General features: G+C 46.0%; 2 protein-coding genes across 3 annotated transcripts in view; one reads left to right on the top strand and one right to left on the bottom strand.

Annotated features, from left to right (window-relative positions):
• CAP1 (cyclase associated actin cytoskeleton regulatory protein 1) overlaps positions 1–14,056 on the top strand; it is a 30,697-nt gene extending 16,641 nt beyond the window's left edge. For both annotated transcript variants that reach the window (XM_081961960.1, XM_081961961.1), the window contains exons 4-13: positions 358–435; positions 850–993; positions 2,241–2,326; positions 3,435–3,540; positions 3,664–3,844; positions 4,820–5,010; positions 6,853–6,976; positions 8,194–8,276; positions 9,005–9,148; positions 12,641–14,056. In XM_081961960.1, coding sequence (XP_081818086.1) covers positions 358–435; positions 850–993; positions 2,241–2,326; positions 3,435–3,540; positions 3,664–3,844; positions 4,820–5,010; positions 6,853–6,976; positions 8,194–8,276; positions 9,005–9,148; positions 12,641–12,724 — 1,221 coding nt within the window. In that variant the 3' untranslated portion in view covers positions 12,725–14,056. The remainder of the gene's footprint in view (positions 1–357; positions 436–849; positions 994–2,240; positions 2,327–3,434; positions 3,541–3,663; positions 3,845–4,819; positions 5,011–6,852; positions 6,977–8,193; positions 8,277–9,004; positions 9,149–12,640) is intronic.
• A 1,227-nt stretch (positions 14,057–15,283) lies between these two features.
• Positions 15,284–23,700, bottom strand: part of PPT1 (palmitoyl-protein thioesterase 1) — a 16,018-nt gene continuing 7,601 nt past the window's right edge. The window contains exons 5-9 of the mRNA XM_081962651.1: positions 23,033–23,132; positions 22,370–22,460; positions 21,589–21,687; positions 19,353–19,424; positions 15,284–16,163 (exon numbers count right to left, since the gene is read on the bottom strand). Of these exons, the coding sequence (XP_081818777.1) occupies positions 16,008–16,163; positions 19,353–19,424; positions 21,589–21,687; positions 22,370–22,460; positions 23,033–23,132 (518 nt within the window). The 3' untranslated portion in view covers positions 15,284–16,007. The remainder of the gene's footprint in view (positions 16,164–19,352; positions 19,425–21,588; positions 21,688–22,369; positions 22,461–23,032; positions 23,133–23,700) is intronic.

The raw sequence follows: 23,700 nt of genomic DNA, 5'->3' as shown, positions 1-23,700 counted from the left end.
TTTTCCTCTCTCCTTCTCCAGCAGGTCTTCAAGCCTTTATTAATGTGCATATCAAATCTTAGTTACAGGGTGATTTGCACCATGCTGAATGGGCGTATCAGCATTTCAAGGCCTTTGGCTTTGACTTATATTAGTCCTCCCTGCAAACTTTCTGTCATAAGGTCCTGAGGCTATTGTTTTAATGTTATTTTTTTTGTTTGTTCGTTTCATTGTTTAAATTACCTTTGCTTGTTGCATGCAAATGTAAGAAACAATATATACAGCCTGTCTTTCTTGTCAGTCATTCTTGGAATTCTATTTTGCCAACCAATCATTGCAGCTAATTCATAGAGTTGTCTGTTTCTCCTTCTCTTATAGGCTGAGATGGTCCATGCTGGATTGATGACCGAGAGAACTCTTCTGATGACAGCATCACAGTGCCAGCAGCCCATAGCAGTAAGTGGAGAAAAACCTTTAGAATTATAGTGCTTGTTTACAGTGATACATGGAGCGCGTGGCTCAGTGGCTAAGACACTGAGCTTGTCGATCAGAAAGGTCGGCAGTTTGGCGGTTCGAATCCCTAGCGCCGTGTAAAGGAGTGAGCTCATGTTACTTGTCCCAGTTTCTGGCAACTTAGCAGTTTGAAAGCATGTAAAAAATGCAAGTAGAAAAATAGGGACCACCTTCGGTCGGAAGGTAATAGCGTTCCATGTGCCTTCGGCGTTGAGTCATGCCAGCCACATGACCACCGAGATGTCTTTGGACAGTGCTGGCTAATTATAAATTATGATCAAGGAGAACCCTGGGCAGCAAGAGGATTTGGGTGCATAAATAATTCACTTCTTGGTTTCCCTACTTTTGCATCTGCAGAGTAACTTCCCCGTTGTGTTGAAGCCAATATCGGATCAGATCCAAGTGGTCCAGAACTTCAGGGAGAAGAACCGTGGCAGCAAATTCTTCAACCACCTCTCGACAGTTAGCGAAAGTATCCCTGCACTAGGCTGGGTCGCCATGGTAAGGATTTGGGGATCAAAACTTCTCCATGCAAAGTTGCTGCGAGCTTTTCTTAGTCATAGTGGACAGCCATTTAAATATCAGCCAGCCGTGTGCAGCAGCTGCCAAAAAAGCCAACACAGTTCTAGGCTGCATAAACAGAGGGAGAGAATCAAGATCACGTGAAGTTTTAATACCACTTTATAAGGCCTTGGTAAGGCCACACTTGGAATACTGCATTCAGTTCTGGTCGCCACGATGTAAAAAAGATGTGGAGACTTTAGAAAGAGTGCAGAGAAGAGCAACAAAGATGATTAGGAGACTGGAGGCTAAAACATATGAAGAACGGTTGGCTAGAACTGGGCATGGCTAGTTTAATGAAAAGAAGGACTAGGGGAGACATGATAGCAGTGTTCCAATATCTCGGGTTGCCACAAAGAAGAGGGAGTCAAACTATTTTCCAAGGCACCTGAGGGTAGGACAAGAAGCAATGGGTGGAAACTAATCAAGGAGAGAAGCAACTTAGAACTGAAGAGAAATTTCCTGACAGTTAGAAGAATTAATCAGTGGAACAGAAGTTGCCTCCAGAAGTTGTGAATGCCCCAACACTGGAAGTCTTTAAGAAGATGTTGGATAGCCATTTGTCTGAAGTGGTGTAGGGTTTCCTGCCTACGCAGGGGTTTGACTAGAAGACCTCCAAGGTCCCTTCCAACTCTCCTATTCTGTTCGGTGATCGTTTATATTAGCATTGCCAGTCTTGAATGCTGATGGGGAAGAGAGAAATAACACACCTCTTAAGAGGAATATTTCTGTCTGTTCTGATTGTAGTCAGACCACTAGAGTTACTCCACTGCTCCCTTTATCATCTTTGGTGTACAGAGATCATAACTCCTCTCCCTACTCACCACGCAGGCTTTGTCCAAAACTCAAGGTCCTTGTTGAATTTCCAACTAAAATTTCCAGGAAAGTAGCAAAATTTTACTTAATTCTTATGCCTGTTGTTAGAAAGGACTGAATTAATTATGTGCTGGTTAAGGATGCTGAATTTGCACCCCTATTATGGTTTCTGCTTTGTTATACTCTTATTTTATATAGAACTGTTGGAATGTTACCCATATTCTCCTGTAAATTGCTTCTTGTGCACCATTTGTCTGATCTTTGGAAGTAAATTAGTTAAATTGAAATGGTTGGGTTTTAAAAATCACATGGCTTTGGTTTTCCTGCTGAGATGAAAGGCTTATTTTCTGTGTTGTTTTGTTTTCTCGTAGGCCCCCAAACCAGGCCCTTATGTGAAGGAAATGACAGATGCCGCCATGTTTTACAGCAATCGAGTCCTTAAAGAATATAAAGATGTGTACGTTTATTCCCACCATTTTAATTTATTTATATCTATCTATCTATCTTATCTATGTATGTATGCCTTTAAATGACTTCTATTGTACTCCGGTAAAATGGCTTCTACTGTACAGTGCAGTGGAGTTGCCATGGTAACAGCTTCACAGTACTCCACAAGGGGGCTCCCTCTGGTAACAAGGAAAATCCAACATTAGAAATTACGTTTGGTCCGGACATTTCTTCCTTCCCCCAGCATGGCTGGCTGGGGAATTCTGGGAGTTGAAGTCCACAAGTCTTAAAGTTCCCAAGTTTGGACACCCCTGCTTTAGATATTCACTATCGAAAGTTCAGTTGATTTCTGTGAAGATTCTCAAGTCATCCACGTCATGGTTGTCCCAAAGATGCTTTTTCAAGAAGCAACTGGACTTTCGGGTTTTTCTTTTGAAGACGTTTCGCTTCTCATCCAAGAAGCTTCTTCTGAGCTCTGAGCTGAAGAAGCTTCTTGGATGAGAAGCGAAACCTCTTCAAAAAAAACCAGAAAGTCCAGTTGCCTCTTGAAAAAATCACCTTTGGGAAAGCTAGCTTGCTTCTCCTGCCAAAAAGCTTCGAGGAGTCACTTTTTCCCATCAGTCCTATCTGTAAAATGGAGGTGATAAAACTGAAACCCCTGTTACAGGCAGAATTTCAGATGGTGGGCTTCCAAATTTTTAGCAAGGGGTTCTCTGCCCATTTGCTATGTGGGGGTGGCCATGGGGGCCATGGCCTAGTCGGCCTCCTGTACCATGGCCAGGGAGGGCCTTTTTGCCATCCCTGGGCTTCTATGGGTTTTCTCGAGCCTCCAGGAGGGGGGGGGGGGCAAAATGGCCTCCCCAGGCTCCGGAGGACTTTACCAAACTTACAGTAGGCCCATTTTTCGCCCTCCACAAGCCTCCACGCACTCCCTGCATTTACCTGCATCCATAACGGGCTGGGTGGGGACTCCTGGGAGGGGAGCAGTGGGCAGGGCCAGCCAGGAGTGGGATTTGAGGGTTCTCCGAACTGAACAGAATCTTAGCTAGAGGTTCTCCCGAACCCCCCACAGGCCACCCCTGGCCCAGCCCAATTATATCCGGATCTTCCTTCTCTAGCGATAAGAAGCACGTGGACTGGGTGAAGACTTATCTCAGTATCTGGACTGAGCTGCAGGCATACATCAAGCAGTACCATACCACTGGGCTCACCTGGAGCAAAACGGTGAGTACAACCTGCACATCCATATTCCAGGTGCTTCCTTGGGATATTTTCATTTGTCTGTTTAACAAATAGCATCTAATTGGATGTTCTTACCCCCACCCCCACCCCACCCCATCCTTCCAGGGACCTCAGCCAACGGATGCAGCAAATGGATCTCGGGCTCCTGCTCCTTGTGGCCCACCACCCCTTCCCCCTGGCCCGCCTCCCCCTCCAGCACCCGCCTCCCCAAGTTCTGCTTCAGATTCCTCTACCTCCCGCTCAGCGCTTTTTGCTCAGATCAACCAGGGAGAAGCCATCACTTCTGGTAGGCATCTTGATTAATTCAGCCACAAGTCAGCTAGCCGTGATTCTGGAAGCTAGCTAAATTCTTGATGCATTTTTTTTTTTAAAAAGCAGCTATGCAGAGGATTAGTCCAGGGGATAAGAGTTTCTGCAGGGTGCAGTTTTAACTGCATTCCATAACCCAGTTTTGCTTGTTTTAACAGTTTGCCAAATGTCACAAATGTTAATTCTCTTATGTCAGGGGTGTGCAAACTTGGGAACTTTAAGACTTGTGGACTTCAACTCCCAGAATTCCCCAGCCAGCATGGCTGGCTTGGGAATTCTGGGAGTTGAAGTCCACAAGTCTTAAAGTTCCCAAGTTTGCACACCCCTGTCTTATGTGGACAGATGGTTGATAGAGCTAAAGATAGCAGCAACTTGGATATTTACAACCCAAAACAAATTAATGTATTTCGGACAGTAACTTGGCCTCAAAGTTGCAACGGACGAAGGAGATTCTGGGAGCAGATTAAGTTGAAATTCAACTCAACAGCCTTTTGAGGAAATAAAGAAACTAGAAAGTTACATTTCCCAAATCTGCAGCCGTGGCAACCTGTCCAAGAGAAATAATTGGAATTGTTGCTTGCCTTTTCGGAATTCTGCACCCCAGAACTTCAGGGTGTTTTTTTTTTCCATTCCTTTTCCTTGCATTAAGCAGAGCTAATTAAACTCAAGTGTCCTGTGGCGCGTATTTCGGGGGTCAAAAGAAAATAAGACCCTGTCTTATTTTCGGGGAAACGCAGTAATTTAACAATTGTAACTTAACAAACGTGACAGGGAAGGCTGTAAAATGGGCAAAACTCACTTGGCAACTGTCTTGCTTAGCAATAGCAATTTGGGGCTCAGTTGTGGTCGTATGTCGAGGTGTTAGCCCAGCATTTTAAGTTCCAGAGACAACCCAACACATAATGGGTTAGCAAAAGGTATGAACCCTGCCAATGATCCTTTCCCCTCCTAGCCTTGAAACACGTATCCGATGAGATGAAGACTCACAAAAATCCTTCTCTGAAAAGCCAAGGGGGTCCTGTACGAACGGGACCCAAACCGTTCACAGTTGCCAAGCCTGCCTGCACAGTCAACGTTTCCTCCAAATTGCCTGCAAAGAAGGAGCCTCCCATGCTGGAGTTAGAAGGCAAGAAATGGAGAGTGGTGAGTCCACATGCTTTTCGCCTTGGGAGGCTGGTTCTTTGCAAGGGAGCCTCCTCAGTTTAAAAGAGTATCGGACAGGAAATCTGGGAAATCCCTTTGCTTGCATGAGAGTGTATAAATTGTGTCAATACAATTTATGATCTTGAGGTGCTGCACCCATAAGAGCAAAGGTGGCACAATGGTTAGAGTGCAGTACTGCAGGCTACTTCAGCTGACTGCCATCTGCCAGCAATTTGGCAGTTCGAATCTCACCAGACTCAGGGTTGACTCAGCCTTCCATCCTTCTGAGGTGGGTAAAATGAGGACCCAGATTGTTGGGAGCAATAGGCTGACTTTGTAAAACTGCTTAGAGAGGGCTGTAAAAGCACTGTGACGAGGTATATAAGTCTAAGTGCTATTGCTATTTCTCCCTTCCTTTCCTTGGCCCTGGTGGTGCAGTGGTGAGAATGCAGTACTGCAGGCTGACTCTGCTCACTGCCAGCAGTTCGGTTCTCACAGGTTCAAAGTTGATATCCTTCCATCCGAGGTGGGTAAAATGAGAACCCAGATTGTTGGGGGAAAGAGGCTGACTCTAAACTGCTTAGAGAGGGCTGTAAAAGCACTGTAAAGCGGTATATAAGTCTAAGTGCTATTGCTATCCTTTGTTTTCAAGCCCTTGACCTTCAAGAGGCACATTGGGTGGGGCAGCCCCCTTTCTAATAGGAGGAGGTAGAGCCAGGACAAAACCACAGCTTCCATTACCTGGAAAGGTAACTACAGGTAGCTCTCACTTAGCAGTCGTTCAAAGTTACAATTGACCTCTGGGTGAAAAACACCCATGGGAGGAAACAGACTCCTTTAATGATCATGGTGTTCACTTAACAACCGTCGCAAAAAAAGGGCACATTCACATAGCAAGCCACTTTATGACTACCATGATATGACCGTAATTCTGGGCTCAATTATGGATGTAAGTCAAGGACTAACTGTAAAATTAAATATTGATTGAATTATTGTGGCCCGGATTTTGCCCATTAAGAATTGCCATGAGATGTTGTGGCCCAGGCTTCTCCAGCAGCACGAAGGCGAGTCCTCGCCCCAGTAAACCCCTTTTATTTAATTTACAGTGGATTCCTCTCCAGCCAAGTCTTTTTTCTCCCACAGTCTTTCAAGATAGTTCACAATTACCGACCTTTTTCAGGCTTGGAGAGGGGCCAGGCCGATATCTTTCAGGTGCTGCAATACTTGGCAAGAATGCAGGAATGAACTAATTGTCTCCTGCAAACTCCACTCCCCTTTTGCTCCTCTTTTATCTCCTCTGGGAGGGGCCATTCATCGTCTACCTGTGCCTTACTCCCAAGTCGACCCCTGTTCTTTAGCTGTTCCCTTCGTCTGGCAACTCTGCGCATGCGCACATCGGGAACAGGCTCCAGCTGTTCTTCTGCCCCACTGATGACTGACTCTGAAGGCAGCTGATAACTGTCAGACGGCCCTGGCCCCCTCTCTGCTTCCAACACAGAGCCCTCATCCGAGCCTTCCCCAGATTCCAGGACTGGCCCATGTTCCTCCCCAACCTCCTCACTGTCTGAGTCTGCTGCCAGCTCTGTTGGCCACTGGCGGGCCACAACACGAGATAAGAACTTGGGTTCTGTGCCTCTCTCTCAGTGCGTTACTACTATCTGCAATTCAGCTAAGAGCTCTTAGCCTGATGCCCAGTTAGCCAAGTGCATGCGGTAGAGCCCCCACTGCAGCCTGTGGGTGGATTTTGTGTGTGTAATTCCTCATTGTTTCTGCTGCTCCTGTTTGCCTCTAGAGAAGGGGGCGGGGAATCTTGAATAATGGCAGCTGCTTGTTCCCCTTTAGGAGAACCAAGAGAATGCCCCCAACTTGGTGATCAGCGACACGGAGTTGAAGCAGGTGGTCTATGCCTACAAATGTGTGAACAGTACACTCCGTATCCAAGGCAAGATCAACTCCATCACGCTGGGTAAGGTCACACCTCTTCTTTGGGATTTTGTTGTTCAGTCACAAAGTGGTGTCCACCTCTTTGCAACCCCACAGCGTATCAGGCCCCCCCTGCCTGTGTTCATTGCGTTGATCTGAGACACTATCTGAGTTGCTGAATTGAGGATTAAGTGGTGGCATTAGGACCTTCTAAGATACGTCTTAAGACTCCCTGGAGAAGAGCCCAATGCTGGGAAAGAAGAAGGGGGCGGCAGAGAATGAGGTGGCTGGATGGAGTCACCGAAGCATTAGGCGTGAGCTTCAATGGACTCCAGAGGATGGTAGAGGGCAGGAAGGCCTGGAGGAAAGTTCTCCATGGGGTTGTGATGGGTCGGACATGACTTCTCAACTAACAACAACAAGACAACTTGGATAGGAAACATAATTGCTAGGAAAAATGATTTGGAAGTCAGCTGTCTGGAATCAGGATAGAAAACAAAATCAACATTAAACTTTGAAGCCATTTTGGCTCCAAGTAGAGCTTGCTTTAGGGACTGCTTCACACATGTCGATTCATGTGTATGCTTCTGTGATGGAATTAACTCCTGTAGAAAGATCTCAGATGTATAATGTACTGATTTTATAAGAGACATCTAGACGGCAGCATTTAAGATCAAGGATGTCCACCCTGGGCAACCTGTGGACTTCAACACCCAGAATGCCCCAACCACCAAGGTTGGACGTCCCTGATTTAGTTTATTTCAGAACCGCAGGAAATTCTTGACATTTTAGGCTCGGCAAAAGTTATCTGAAAGGAAGGAATGACTAACCCCTTCCATGCTACTGAACCGGAAAACTACAAATTGTTGTTCATGGAGTCAGTAGCTGAGTTTGATTCTAAGGCAGGGGTGTCCAAACTTGGCAACTTTAAGACTTGTGGACTTCAATTCCCAGAATTCCCCAGCCAGCTCTGCTGGCTGGGGAATTCTGGGAGTTGAAGTCCACAAGTCTTAAAGTTGCCAAGTTTGGACACCCCTGTTCTAAGGAGACTTCCTTACTGAAATGTATCCATGTGTGCTCGGCATTGTGGTGATGGTGGCGCTTTTGGTTTTCTTTCTCTTGCACTTGATCATTGTGGGGAAAGTTTTTATATTGGCCCAGGATCAGTGAACGGACAATAGATCGTAGCTATGTTGATGTTTATCTTCTTAAAGGAAACTCTCCGTGCTAGTCTCATTTCTCTCTCCCTGTCTCTTGCAGATAACTGTAAGAAGCTTGGGCTGGTGTTTGATGATGTGGTGGGCATTGTTGAGATAATCAACAGCCGTGATGTTCAAATTCAGGTAAGGTCCCTGGTTCGTCTCACCTTGACAGGAACTTCCTCCCACCAGGTATCTCAAACCGTTGCCCGTGTTGGAGACGGAAATGATGCAGCTCTCCTTCCGGCCTTTCATTTCTATCTTACATTTAGGGAAGGAGTGGTCAAGCAGTGACCCTTAGCCAAATTTCTGCAGTCCTTTAGGAATCCATATGCCCCTTCTTGGTTTTAGGAATCCATACGTCCCTTCTTGGTTTTAGGAATCCATACGTCCCTTCTTGGTTTTAGGAATCCATACGTCCCTTCTTGGTTTTAGGAATCCATACCCTCTTGGTTTTAGGAATCCATACATCCCCTCTTGGTTTTAGGAATCCATACGTCCCTTCTTTGTTTTAGGAATCCATACGTCCCCTCTTGGTTTTAGGAATCCATACGTCCCCTCTTGGTTTTAGGAATCCATATGCCCCTTCTTGGTTTTAGGAATCCATACGGCCCTTCTTGGTTTTAGGAATCCATACGTCCCTTCTTGGGAGAGTGTAAAAAGGAGGTTCAGAAGAAGAGACCAGTGAATCTCAGTTTCTGGCTTTGGACTTTCTCCCCATGCTGGTTCCTCTCCTCCTGTCTGCCTTTCAGCTTCTAAATGCACCATGAGGGACATGTGATTTCCACAGAAGAAAAAAATGCTGCTCAGTCTCACTGTAGGAGATGGAGCCTTTGGCTGTTTCTCACCAGGGTCTTCTTTTTTTTAACTAGGTAATGGGTAAAGTGCCAACCATTTCCATCAACAAGACAGACGGTTGTCAAGTCTACTTGAGCAAGGGTTCTCTAGATTGCGAGATTGTTAGTGCCAAATCCTCGGAGATGAACGTTCTTGTTCCGACGGAGAGCGGTGACTTTGTGAGTTCTTTTCCATATTACTCGGAAGGGGGTCTTCAGTAAGGCTGAAAAGGGGGCAGAGATATAGCTAGTCCTCGACATAAGGCTGTAATGGAGCCTGCCCATTACGGTCGCATGTTGTGACGGTGCTAAAATAGATTGGTCACATGCCTGACCTGATTTTGCAACCTTTTTTTGCAGCAGTCGTTAAGCAAACTCATCGTTTGCTAGCAGTAACAGCTAGTTAGGTTTAGCCATCGTAAAATGTGATCACGTAACTGCATGATGCTGCAGGTAGCCATACTGCCACTTTGCTGAGCACCTGAAATTTGGTCACATGGCTAGTGGGGAAAGTACCGTATTTTTCAGAGTATAAGTCGCACCTTTTTCCCCTCAAAAAAGAGGCTGAAAATCTGGGTGCGTCTTATACACTAAATGCAGCATTTTTTTGCCTCCCGAAACCCCACCCCCTTCACCAAAATGACAGGCTCTGCAGACCTCCCCAAAATGGCCTGCTTTTTGTGGAAACGGGCCCATTTTTCATCCAAAAAAGGGCCTGCAGAGCCTCTAGGAAGCTTTCAGAGAGCTCCTGGGGGCTGGGGAAGGCAGAAATGAGTGAAAAATGGCCTGTTTTTTGCTCATTTTTGCCCCACCCCCACCCCCCAGGAGTACTCTAGCCTTCTAAAGGCTATGCATGCCCTTTTTTGGATGAAAAACGGGCCCATTTCCACACAAAAAAGGCCGTTTTTGGGAAGTCTGCAGTGCAAAACCTTTTTTTTTTTTAGATTTGCCTCGTCAAAATCTTAGTGCGTCTTATACTCCAGGGAGTCTTATACTCCCAAAAATACAGTAGTGGCTGTTGGAACGTTGGAACTTCCCCTTTTCAGACAGGCTGTAAATTTGACCGGTTGCTAAGTGAACAGTTGTATATCGAGGGCTACCTGTACTCATAATAGAAACATCCCCCCCTCGTGCTGAAGCAGGCAATGGTTTCAGAGAATTGCATTCCTGAGCAGATGTTCTCTGTTCTTTAACTGGGGGAGCAGGTTTTCACTGGCAAAGGTCAATGCCCCCAGCTATAGTCACAGAGCAAACTACACCTGGTTAGTTAATTCAGATTCTGAATGTGCAAACAGAGTGAAATGTAAAGCTAGCTAAAGTTAGCTTATGGACTTAGGTTCATGCAGCAGCTGCCAAAAATAATGCGAGGTGAGCATGTCATGCAGTGTTGTGGCCCACCAGTGGCCAGCAGAGCTGGCAGCTGATTCGGACAGTGAGGAGATTGGAGAGGAACAAGGGCCTCTCCCAGTCCTGGAGTCTGGGGAAGGCTCTGATGAGGGCTCTGTCTTGGAGGCAGAGAGGGGGCCAGAGCCGTATGCCAGGGTCAGACATCAGTGAGGCAGACGAACAGCTGGAGCCTGTTCCCAGTGTGCGCATGCTAGACAAAGGGAACAGCTAAAGAAAAGAGTTGCTAGACGAAGGAACAGCTAAAGAGTAGAGGTAAATTTGAGAGTAAGGCCACAGATGGATGATGAATGCCCCTTCCAAAGAGATTAAAAGAGGAGCAAAAGGGGGACGGAGCTTGCAGGAGACAATTAGTTCACTTAATTGGTTCGTGACTCTCAAAGGCTCCTTGCCAAGTTTTGCGGCTATCAGCCTGGCAGCTCTCCAAGCCAGAGAAGGTCTGTGACTGTAAATCCTCCCTTGAAAGACTTTGCTGGATGTGAATGAGCAGAAGTCACAGTAAATTAATAAAAGGGATATTTGTCGGACCAGGAGTTTGCTTCAGGCTCTTGGGAAGCCTCCGTCGGAACATGCAAACACTTCTGCTAGGTTAATAACTAACCTACTGCATGAACCCAGCCAAGGAGATGGAAATTAAAGAAACCAAAACCTTAACTGGCTTGGGGGTCACCATCCTCAACATGAGCGAGGCTGTAAAGTTCAAGAATTTCCAGCCAGAAATGGCACAACCGGAATGTGTCTGCTTGAGGAAGGGCTAGCACAGTGTTTCTCAAACTTGGCGACTTTAAGTCCTGTGGACTTCAACTCCCAGAATTCCCCAGCCAGCTATGCTGGCTGGGGGATTCTGGGAGTTGAAGTCCACAGGACTTAAAGTCGCCAAGTTTGAGAAACACTGGTCTAGCACGAGGAGTATTCAAATCCAGTTCTTGAAAGAGATAGGAAGTCCCCAAGTTAAGACCATCTGATTTAACGGACAACCTGTAGCTATGACAGGCTTTTATTACCCAAAATGGCGGGTGACATTGTCTTTCCTCAAACTGATGAACCAAGCCTGTGTCTGGAGCATATAGCTTCTTTTCAGTGGTTTGTGAAAACGTTGTGTGGCTTCAGCAGTTTGTCAACTCAAGGAAAGAGAATGCCGTCCACCATTTTTGGTAATAGGGAATCTGTTTGCAAGTATGAGTTCCGATAGAGGAGAATATTTGTAGCTCAAGGTTAAAACGAGAGGTCCTCGGTTCTCTCTGAGTTTAGTTTTCTTGCAGACGTTTCATTACCAAACTACATAACTTCATCAGTTCTAGTAGGGTTTGTGCTGACTTTACCTTCTAGTGGCTGGATATTACAGTCTAGTGATGGCTAATCTTTTCCGGACCAAGTGCCAAAAGCGTGCAAATGTACGTGCGCCCCAAAATGCAATGCGTGTGTGTCCCTTGCATGCACACCGCCCTTCACGCATGTGTGCATGCGCCCACAGAGAGGGCTTTGCATGCCACCTCTGGCACATGTGCCGTAGGTTCACCATCACAGTTATAGTCTGTGACTTATGACTTTATACAAATTCAAATTAAAGGCAGAGCTGGGAAGAGAACTCGCTTAACCCGGGGACTGCCTGTACTTTGGGAGATAGAAGATACTGTGCCCATAAGTTTCTTTGCAGTTTTATTACCAATCTGCCGATTAGCGCCATGGATCGCTGGGGGAAAATACTTGCCTTCTGTCACACTACGTCATCCAATACTGTCGCTGAAGGAAGAAAATTTAGTGTTTTGGGGCTTCCCCCAAATGTCAGGTGGCCCAGCTGCTCCTCTACAGTGGTGGGTTCCGGATTCCGTTCCAACCGGTACGGTTGGAACGGCCCCGGCATCACCCACGTGTACGCGCTCAGTGCGCGTATGTGTTGTACTTGCCTGTGACGCTCCAGCTGCTTGGCAGAGCATCGAGTAGGCGCCATGCACGCCCTGCGCGGAAGCGCCAAAAGCTTAAAGCAGAGATAAGGAGCTCAGGCGGACGAGTGGGCCCTCCGAAGCACTGTACCTGAACGGTACCTAGTGCTCCGGGAAGGATCCGGTACGCCTGTACTGGGGGGTACTGCCTGCAACCCACCACTGTTCCTCTGCTATAGGAAACGGCCTACAAATCGGATGTATTAGGAACCTTGCAAAATTATGGAAGGGGGGGGGCAATGCCCAGAGACGGAGGTGTCCTCAGCACCAGGAATGTCTTATCTTCTACACGCCAATCAATGGCTTCTATGTTTTGTTTCCCCAGAACGAATTTCCTGTCCCCGAACAATTCAAGACGCAGTGGAACGGGCGGAAGCTGGTCACTACGGTGACGGAAATCGCCGGATAAGACGGCCTGGCGCTTCATGACACCCCCCCCCCTTCCTCTACCATCACTGTGGGACAAAAAAAAATGCTTTCTGAGGTCTGGCTTTTAGATTCCTTGTCCCATATTTCCCCCCCCCCCCCCAACTCTTAAGTCTGCTTCTGTCTTCTGAAAATCCTGCCTCCCCTCCTCCTCCTCACTGAAAATACCTCAGGCTAGGATTCAGGGTAGGTTGGGCAGGTTCATTCCATCTTCTCCCTTGACTGGCAGGAAGGTGTGGCATTCACTCCCCCCTCCCCTCCCTTGGCCAAGCAACCCCCGTCTTGCCCAATCGATGTAAGTGTCAAAGCCGGCAGGGACCAAGGGGTGCCACTTAAACGAGGAACGTCGGGAGAAGGGGGTCAAGTTTCTATCAGGATATGGTACCTCCCCCTCCCCTCCCTTTATAGTATGAAGTACGCTTGACAGGCATAAATTGGGGGAAATCCAAGGGAATTATTTATGTTCAACTAATCTCACCAAGAGACGATGAGAATAGCTTTGCTGGACCAAAGGCTGAAAATGGGATGTGTAACATATCCTCCTCCCTCCCATTTCCCCCTTCCTGTGTTGTCCGTGTAAATTCTGTGTTGTGCCATGATGTGGGGGAAGGGGAGAAATTGCCCCAGGGTACAGGTGCCACGAGGTTGGAACAAATTCTCCTTCCTAAGGCACCTGTCCAGCAGTTCAAAAGCTGCCCTCCCCCCCTTCCATCCAAGCCCTCCTACAAAGGGAAAATTATACCCAAGAGGCCTCGCTTGAATAAATGAACACTGTTCAGTCTTCCAGGACAGTTTTCCCCAGAATCTGTTATCAGCTTGTGTTCCCCCCCCCCCCCAGGGCAGAATTAATTCTCCATTCCAAGAGAAGTATTTAATTGTCTGTAAGCACAATTCCATGGTGGTTTGGTTCTATTGCTCGCTGGCATTGATTATAGCCCCATAGCATTTGGGCAACCCCCCCCCCCCCTCTTTAGCTAGCTTTCCCTCCTGCTGCTCGGCAAAAAGCTTCGTGTCACACAGCCCTCTGGTGATCGTGCCCAAGTTGAAGGCATGGTACTGTAATGACCCACCATGGGGAGCTGCCTGTCTTAACTGTAGTAATGCAGATAGTCCCTTCCCCCCCCCCCTTTTTTTTTTTTTTTGCCACGTTTTGAGTTTTCCACTTGAAAATTTAACGGAAGATATGCAACGCTTTATTTTGAAACTGTCCTGTGACTTCTCACTTCTCTCCTGAGGCTTGTGGAATATACAAAAAAAAATCTTTCTTATGTACTTAAAATTATACTGAAGATAGAATAAAGTTAATGCCAAGTTGCTCATAATGTGTGATCTTTTACTAAGCTTGCCACAAGTGTCTTTAGCGCTGGCCGCTCATCAGTGGTGGGATTCCAATTTTTTTTACAGCCAGTTCTGTGGGCGTGGTGTGGCTTGGTGAGCGTGGCAGGGGAAGGTTACTGCAAAATCCCCATTCCCTCCTGATCAGCTGGGACCTGGGAGGCAGAGGATAGATGGGGGCAGGGCCAGTCGAAAGATGGTATTTACTGGTTCCCCGAACTACTCAAAATTTCCACTACCGGTTCTCCAGAACTGGTCAGAACCTGCTGAATGCCACCTCTGCCGCTCATGTTACATTGTTGGTTTTCTATAGTTCTCGCCAGAATGCTTGTTATCTTCTGTTTAAATAATCCATGCCTTGTAGGGCTTTTGAACTGCCTGGATGAGACTGTCGCTTACTAAGGGTCAGACTCAGCCCAATACTGGCTAGGGGATTCTGGGAGCTGAAGTCCAGATACGTTCAAGGTTGAGAAGCACTTGATTAGGCTCCCAACAGTGTCAAGCCACACCTAGCTTATGCTGTAATGTCCGTGGAATTACAGAAAGTACAATTGTCAAGTGATGTTCGTCCATCGTGTTCGAAGAAGACCTTGACGTCTAATTGAGGGGATGTCAAGACTTGCGCATGAATTGGATGTAAAGTGAGAGAGGTGCACAGAGTCAGCCTCACTCTCTCTCTTCCCAGATTCCATCTTGCTCCAAGAGCAGGACAAGAGTCAAGACAGTTGGAGATGGGCAGGGTGCAGTGGTCGACCAGGGCATCTTTCGTGTCTTGCCGTGCTCTTAGCGCACCACGTCCTTTGCAGAGTCTGCCTTCATGGCCGTTGTCCCATTCCAGTAGGTTTCATCCCCTCCATCCGCTGGAATCTGTCTTCATATGCTCGGGATAGACAAGTCCCTATCTCGCCGAAGGTTAATGACCCAACGGTTATTCTCAACCTGGCTTGGCCAGCCTGCCAAGCTGTTGCCCGGAGTGTAGCCGCTGCGCATGCTACAGTTACTAGGAGCCACAGGTGAGAGCTGAGTGACGGGTGGGCACCAAAGGTGGACGAGCCATCCCAAAAGCTGCCCTAAAAGGACATGATGTGCCCCTACACCAGGGGTGATACCCCTCCCTGAACACCTACACACCCAAATTGTCAAGTGTAAGTACCTAGAGATGATGTGTAGGTGAGTCACTCTAGCCCAGAAGTTACCACCAATGCAATTTAAATTAAGACTTGTTTATTAGACCTTGTCAAGTTGCAAAATATTCTCGTAAACCCAAAGAAAGTATGCATTAACATGATTTCAACATCATATTTTAAACCTCCTGCCCCGTTTTGGGAAATCTATCATCAATGGCTTTTCTATCAGAATTCCTTCCAGCATTGACAGCCTTCCACCCATCAAAGCTCAACAGTTTTCAGAGGAAAAATCTCAGCTGCGGAAATAACTCACCCCACCCATGCTTCATTCAGAATGCAGCCCCTATTTAAACCTATTCAATATCTCCACTCAGAGCAACTACGCAATGGCATTGAACGGCTCCTTTTGAATTATCTTTAGACTTGACACTTCAAGGAGATCACAGAAGGGGTGTCTCTGTCCAACGCGGCCTGTATCACACGCACAAGGTGGGAATTTCACACTCTGCGAATGGTATCAATTACACCCTCCCCCGACCCATGGGGACCGGCTCCATTGTGGCAATACAAATGCCATGCTATCAGGTGACAGGTGATTTAACACCTGCAGCAGGCAGGTCCTGGAGACAAGGCCAGGTTGGGTTTTGAAAAAAAGTAAAATACTGACAGTTGAACATGACTAAACCGTTAATCCTGAAACGGAGCAGGAGCCTAGCAGGTTAGTAGAAAGAGCCTGTCTTCCAGGATAGCTGTCTATGGGACGTATCCCACCTGGCCATGGAGATCACCTCCAACCCACAAGCCCTACGCTAGGACAGCCCAACTCTCATCACCAGCATTGCTTAGATATGGCACGATGTTCTTGAAGAACCAGTCTTTGGAAAAGCGAAGATGGTCTCCTTCTGCCTGAAGGAACACCAGCTTTCCTGCTTGGTCCATTTCCTTCAGGCCCAAACGATCCTGAAAAAGGGAATGAGCCAGTTAAAGCAAGGAACATTTACTGTATTTTTCGGAGTATAAGACGCACCTTTTTCCCTCAAAAAAGAGGCTGAAAATCTGGGTGTGTCGTACACTGAATACAGCATTTTTTGCCTCCTGAAGTCCCCCCTTCACCAAAATGGCCTTGCATAGCTTTTAGTAGGCTTTCAGAGTGCTCCTGAAGGCTGGGGAGGGCAGAAATGAATGAATAACGGGCTGTTTTTTGCTCATTTTTGCCCCCCCCCCGGCCCCCAGGAGTACTCTATAAGCCGCCTAAAGGCTATGCATGGAATTTTTTTTGACCAAAAACGGAGCCATTTTTTGCTCGTTTGGGGGGGGGGGCATCCCCCAGGAGCACTGCAAGCCCCCTAAAGGCTATTCATGCCTTTTATTGGAAGAAAAACGCACCGTTTTGGGGAGGTTTGCAGGGTGCAAAAACTTTTTTTTTTAATTTACCTCTTCAAAACCTTGGTGCATCTTATACTCCGGTGCGTCTTATACTCCGAAAAATACGGTAGTCGGAAATGAAACGAGACAACGGCAACATTCACACCCTAACCCAGCCCACCACATTCTGCCATAACATTTAGGGTGTCACCAAGGCGCCTGGCTTAATGGAGCAATTCATAGGATTGTTCATGCTTTCTATGATGGCCAACCTATGGCACGCGTGCTGGAAGTGGTACGCAGAGCCATCTCTCCAGGCATGGCAACTGTCGCCCGTTGCTCTTCTGGGTTCTCGCGGGCATGCGTGGGAGCACCGGAATCTGGAAGAGCAGCTCCCTGGCGTGCATGCGCGTGCCGGTCTTCTGGTTCCCAGCTGGTCTTTGTGCCTGCATGCACACCAGAAGGCCAGGTGACCAGCACGCCGGAAACTGGAAGCTCAGCTTCCCAATGCTCACATGGGGAGCTGCTCTTCCAGTTTCCGATGCTCCCCCGCCCGCCGCCACTCCCATTTCAGCACCTGCTGTCGAAAAGGTTTGCTAACCGTTCTAGGGATTCGCCTGATACAGCTGAAGGTTTGGCAGGTGGCGTCATTTAGCCAGCGTTAAAAAGCTGAGCCATGTTAGTCTTCATTATTACTAAAATTGGAGAGATTGGGGCGGGGGGGCGGGGGGACATATAAGACTATCTCAGAGCTATAAACTAGACAGGGAAGTAGACGGAAAATTAAGGCAGGCAATAGCAAACCTCAGGTAGCCAACCCAAACCAGAATTAAAAATAACCATGTTTTAGCACAGGGATGATATAGCCACAGTCCTTAATTGACCTACCGTGTTTTTCGGAGTATAAGACGCGCCTTTTTTCCTCTAAAAAGAGGCTGAAAATCTGGGTGCATCTTATACACTGAATACAGCAATTTTTTTTGCCTCCTGAAGCCCCGTCCCATTCACCAAAATGGCCGTGCAGAGCCTTATGGAGGCTTTCAGAGAGTTCCTGGGGGCTGAGGAGGGCAGAAATGAGCAAAAACTGGGCTTTTATGCCCCCAGCAGCACTCTAAGCCTCCATAAGGCTATGCAAGCAATTCTTTTGACAAAACGGCCCATTTTCGTGAAAAAAGGGCCGGTTTTTTGCTCGTTTTTGCCCCCCACCCACCTCCCAGGAGCACTCTGCAAGCCCCCCCAAGGCTATTCGTGCCTTTTTTAAAAAAACAAAACGGGCCCGTTTTCGTGAAAAACAGGTTATTTTGGGGAGGTTTGCAGAGTGCAAAAACTTTTTTCTTCCCCTTTCAGAAAGCTGTTTAGTTAGAGTGATTGATGAGAATTACATTGGTCAAGTGCTATCCCAGCAGAAACAAAGTTTTAGGTGCTACACGTCAGCTATTTCCTTCTCCAGCACATGGATAAATACACCTGGAAACATCTACCTACCTACTGTATTTCTCTCTCTCTCCCCCCCCCTCTATCTACCTATATACCTACCTACCTACTCACTCTCTCTCCCCCCCTACCTCTCTACTGTATTTCTATTTTTCTCTCTCTATCCCTCTACCTACCAACCTACCTACTCTCTCTCTCCCTAACTACCTACTGTATTTCTCTCTATCCCCCATCTACCTATATACCTACCTACCTACTCACTCTCTCCCACCCACCTATCCACTGTATTTCTCTCTATTTTTCTCTCTCCCTCTACCTACCAACCTACCTACTCTCTCTCTCTCTCCCTATCTACTGTATTTCTATCTCTTTCTATTTCTCTCTCTATCCCTCTACCTACCTACCTACCTACACTCTTTCTCTCCCCCTACCTACTGTATTTCTCTATTTCTCTCTATTTCTCTCTATATATCCCTTTATCTACCTACCCAACTACTCTCTCTCTCTCTCCCTACCTACCTACTGTATTTCTCTCTCTATCCCTCTATCTACCTACCTACTTTTTTTAAAAAATGCCTCTTCAAAACCTGTGCGCGTCTTATACTCCGGTGCGTCTTATATTCTATATCCGAAAAATACGGTAGATAAGTTTGTTGAGTGGACAAAACTCTAGAGCAGTGGCGCCCAACCTTTTGGGCACCAGGGACCAATTCCGTGGAGAGAGGGTTTTCCACGGACCGGAAAACATTCTGCCTGAATCCCACAGATGGGGCTTTGTTTACGCGACCCGGTTTCTGGCATGTCAGGTGTTAGTCCACGGATTGAGGGTTGGGGACCCCTGACCTAGAGGTCCTTCTGCCAATCCCTGATGGTTTCCAATCCTAGAATCAATTTTTGAACTAATATTTATATACAGATCTTCCTCTTATGTTGTTGCCCGGAAAGAGAAATTAGGCCCCTTAGCATAATACTGTCTGCAATGCCACTTCTGACACCATGTTTCAGGTAGTTTTAATAAAAATGCAGTTAAAAACGCTACCTACCTCCCTCCCTCCCTCCCTCCCTCCCTCTCTCTCTCTCTCTCTCTCTCTCTCTCTCTCTCTCTCTCTCTCACACACACACACACACACACACACACACACCAGGAACAGGCAGTGCCTCATAGGAGCAGATAGAGGTACATCCTAGAGAGGCAAGAAATGTATCAGAAAACAATGGAGACGAATGCTAGAGAGAAATAAAGCTGCATACAAGGCGGACATAACACCTGTAACAGACGGGATGTTTGTTTCAAGCTACGTTGAGTTTTCAGTCATTCAAAGGAAAGAGTGCAACACTCAGGGCAATTACCTCCGTGTAGAGTGTAGTCTCTTGAAGAGGAATGGTCTCCTTAGTCTGGCCGCTCCGGTAGTAACCAAACCACTTGGAAGGAAAGAGAAGAAGAAAGCATGAAAATGTATTTATTGTGATCCCAAAGATGCTTTTTTCAAGAGGCGGCTGGACTTTCTGGTTTCTCTTTGAAGACGTTTCGCTTCTCATCCAAGAAGCTTCTTCTTTATTGTCGTGACCAATCAATCCCTGGAAACAGCTAAGAATCATCCCTGTGTTTCTTATCCTAAGGGGGATCACTTCTAGTGATTCGAGCTGGATTCTCAAAAGTGGGAGAGGGAGAAAAGCAATAAATCCCCTACATCCCAAAAGGGGAGACCTGCGGGACCATTAAAATATAAAGAAATAACCATTCTTAAACAAATTCCGAAGAAAGTAAGAGATAAGAGGAAGAAATATTCCTTTTTATCAAAGAAATTATATAGTAAAGGAGTTTGGTTTAGATGGTTATTGCCAGAAGGAATGTTGATTTTCTGGGAGGGCAGTAGAATTAGAATTAACACAGTTGTGGAGGCAGAGGCCTTCATTAAAAAACACAGTGCCTTTCTAGATGGAACAGGGGACACTACCCAAGACATGAAGGAGGGAGGGACCGTGGCTCTGCCAGAAGACAGGGGGGAGGAAGCAATATTGAAAATATTGTTGATACAATGTAAAACAAAGCTGCCAATGTTTATCTCTTAATTTTTGGTCTTTATTTTTTTCTGTAAAAGTTGTGAGATTTGGGGGGATTTCTACCTTTCGCACGATGTAGCTGTCAAAATTTTTTGTACCTATCTACCCCTTCCTATAAATATTTGTAAAAACCAATAAAATTCTTTTTTTAAAAAAAAAGGGGGGGGGAGACCTACCAGAATACCACGTCTGAGGACACTGTACTCAAAAGGGGCACAGGTGGTCCTTGACGTCCAACGATTCATTCGTTCAAAGTTACAACGCCCCTGAGAAAAGTGATACGTGACCAGTCTTTACCCCTAATGACCATCGCAGCATCCCCATAGTCACAAATATCAAAATTTGGATACTTGGCAACCAGGATGTATTATGATGGTTGCAGCTTCCCAGGGGATCACCATTTGCCGTCTTCCCAGCCGGCTTCGAACAACTGAAGTCAAACTGTTGTGGCCCGCCAGCTGCCAGCAGAGCTGGTGGCAGAGTCAGACGATGAGGAGGTTGGGGAGGAACTTGGGCCAATCCTGGAGTCTGGGGAAGGCTCTGATAGATGCTCTGCGTCAGAAGCAGAGATAGAGCCAGGGCCGTCCAACATTTCCGAGCTGCTTTCGGAGTTGGAAATAAGTGGAGAAGAACAGCTGGAGCCTGTTCCAGATGCACGTATGCGCAGAGCTGTCAGCTGGGGAGAACAACTGAGGGAAGAAATGCACACATGGATGCTGAATGGCCCTTCCCTGGCTGGGGAATAAAGAGAAGCAAAAAGGGAGTGGTGGTTGCAGGAGACAACAGTTCACATTTCTTTCAGAAGATTCTCTTATGTGCCTCAGAGACTGCTTGCCAGGAATTAATTTACAGCTTTGTGACTGGAAGCTCTTGATTTGGCAATTATCCAAGGACTGATAAGGTCTGTTACTGCGATTAACCCTTGGAAGGATTATTGCCTGGACTTTTCTGTGTGTGAATGCCATCAATTCACAGTAGCTAAATAAAGAGGGTTTTTTTCGGGACAAGAAGTCCGTTTCTTCATTCTGCTAAGGCTGGGTCAGGACAGGAATAAGCAAAGTCACGAATAAACAGAACACAAATAAGCAGAGGGGAAAGCTGGATTCACTCAACAACCACCTCATTTACTTAGCGACTGGAATGATTCTCTTAACAACCATGGCACAAAAGGTCATAAAATCAGTTGCGACTCAGTTTAACCACCACCTTGCTTAACTGGAAGTTCTGGCCCAAATCGTGGTCATAATTTGAGGGCTACCTGTAGGGCAGGGGTGTCCAAACTTGGCAACTTTAAGACTTGTGGACTTCAACTCCCAGAATTCCCCAGCCAGCACAGCTGGCTGGGGAATTCTGGGAGTTGAAGTCCACAAGTCTTAAAGTTGCCAAGTTTGGACACCCCTGCTGTAAGGTTTGGGTTTTGGTTTTTGATGAAGAACTGCTTTGGGGGGGAACAAGCTAAATCCTAATTTGATTTTCAGATGGGCACACCTTTTATAGCACTGCACCCTTCTGAGCTGCTCACCTCAGAGGCCGGGGGATCCACCATTGTGTCATTCAGGAACTGCACCATCACAAACTTTTTCAGAGTCATCAGGTTTTTCTTGTAGGTCTCATTGATGACCTGGAGAAACAGGCAGGGAAAGATAAATTTCAAAACAGTGTTAATGGCAAAAAAATAACCAGATTCTACAATACAACTTTACTTTACTTTATTTCAAACTTTTATACCGCCTCCCTCTCCCAAAAGGGACTCGGGGCGGTGTACAGTCAGGTTAAAACACATAAATACATGGGAATAAATACAAATATAGATAAATACTAAATACTTAAAAGAGGAGGTTGTAAAAACTGTACCTAAAGTAAAGTAATTAAAACAATGTTTAAAATAACCCCTTAAAATACCCAATTAAAAATATCTGCCAGGAGGTAAGATAAGACTATGAATGGGCCAACCAGAGGTTTGGACCAGTTATGCCTACCCACCCCTGTGCTATTCTGTCCTATATATCTCACTCTCTGGCTCGCTCGCCCCGTCTGCACAGCCCAGCTGATTTTTCTTGGAGTTGAAGTCCACAAGTCTTAAAGTTGCCAAGGTTGGAGAGCCCTGGTTTAGAGTACCCGAGTTTGCTTGTCTGCTAAGCTGCGGTTGGTCGATTCATTCCTAGTCATTCATTCCTTTATTTTAATTATGAAACTTATATGCTGCCTGTGGCTCGTTTGCTACCAAAGAAGCATTTTGACATGTAACATGTGAATCGGAATAGCCTAGTTGTGTTTTGCATTGGTTAGAGAGTTTGGCCTACCCGCTCCTGGTTGATGTCAGCCAAGAAGAGACTGCTTCTGCGGTATTCGTTCTCGTTCACCGGATCATGCCAGTATTGTGCCTGGACTAGGCTGTGGCAGAGAGAGAACAGGGCAAACCCCAAATCATAAAAGAGCTTTTCAATTTTTCCTATATATAACTCAATAGATGAGAGATAGATAGATAGATGATATATAGATAGATAGATAGATAGATAGATAGATAGATAGATAGATAGATAGATAGATAGATAGATAGATGATAGATAGATAGATAGATGATAGATAGATAGATAGATAGATAGATAGATAGATAGATAGATAGATAGATAGATAGATGTGGGTGGGTGGGTGGGTGGTTAGGTAGGTAGGTAGGTAGGTAGGTAAGTAGGTAGGTAGGTAAGTAGGTAGGTAGGTAGGTAGGTAGGTAGGTAGGTAGATAGATAGATAGATAGATAGATAGATAGATAGATAGATAGATAGATGATAGATAGATAGATAGATAGATAGATAGATAGATAGATAGATAGATAGATACATACATACATACATACATACATACATACATACATACATACATAGATGAATAGATAGACAGACAGACAGACAGACAGACAGACAGACAGACAGACAGACAGACAATCTCCTGGAAAAGCCAAACTCACCGCTGCTGAATTGCATTTGTGTAAGCAATATCCAGCACTTTTCTCAACCAATCACAGATATGCGAGCTCTCCCCAGGGCATCGTGGGAAACCAAATACACCTGCAGCAGGAAAAGAGTCGTTTAGAAAACCCTAATAAGGGCACACCTGGAATACTGCAACCAATTTTGGTCACCATACTACAAAAAAGATGTTGAGACTTTGGGAAAAGTTCAAGTTAGCAAGGAATGGGGTTCATGAAGTCCCCATTTTTCTAGGTAGGTACAATCTATCCAATACTTTGCCCAACACTTTTTTCTATTCTTTCCTTTTGAAACTGTGCAGAAAATTGTGCTCTGGTTTCTCACCTATCATCAGCAATGTAATGTCAGGAGGTGGGATCACTAAAAAAAATTAATTCAGAGTCACATGTTGCCTAATTCTGCCCTAAACACACATTAGAAATGAAATTACATAGATGGAAAAAATTAAATTATTGCTGTAAGGGAGTAAATTCCAAGTATTCTCTGTCAGGAATTCTTTATCAGAATTACTGGACTAGAAGACTTACAAGGTCCCTCCAAACTCTGCTATTCTGTTCTGTGTTCAGGATCTTTCAACTTTTAGATAGATAGATAGATAGATAGATAGATAGATAGATAGATAGATAGATAGATAGATAGATAGATA

The sequence above is a fragment of the Natrix helvetica genome, assembly GCF_964273705.1.
Source record: "Natrix helvetica genome assembly, chromosome: 9".
Classification (NCBI taxonomy): Eukaryota; Metazoa; Chordata; class Lepidosauria; order Squamata; family Natricidae; genus Natrix; species Natrix helvetica.
Note: the sequence above shows the minus strand (reverse complement) of the source record. Positions and strands in the feature narration are given on the sequence as shown.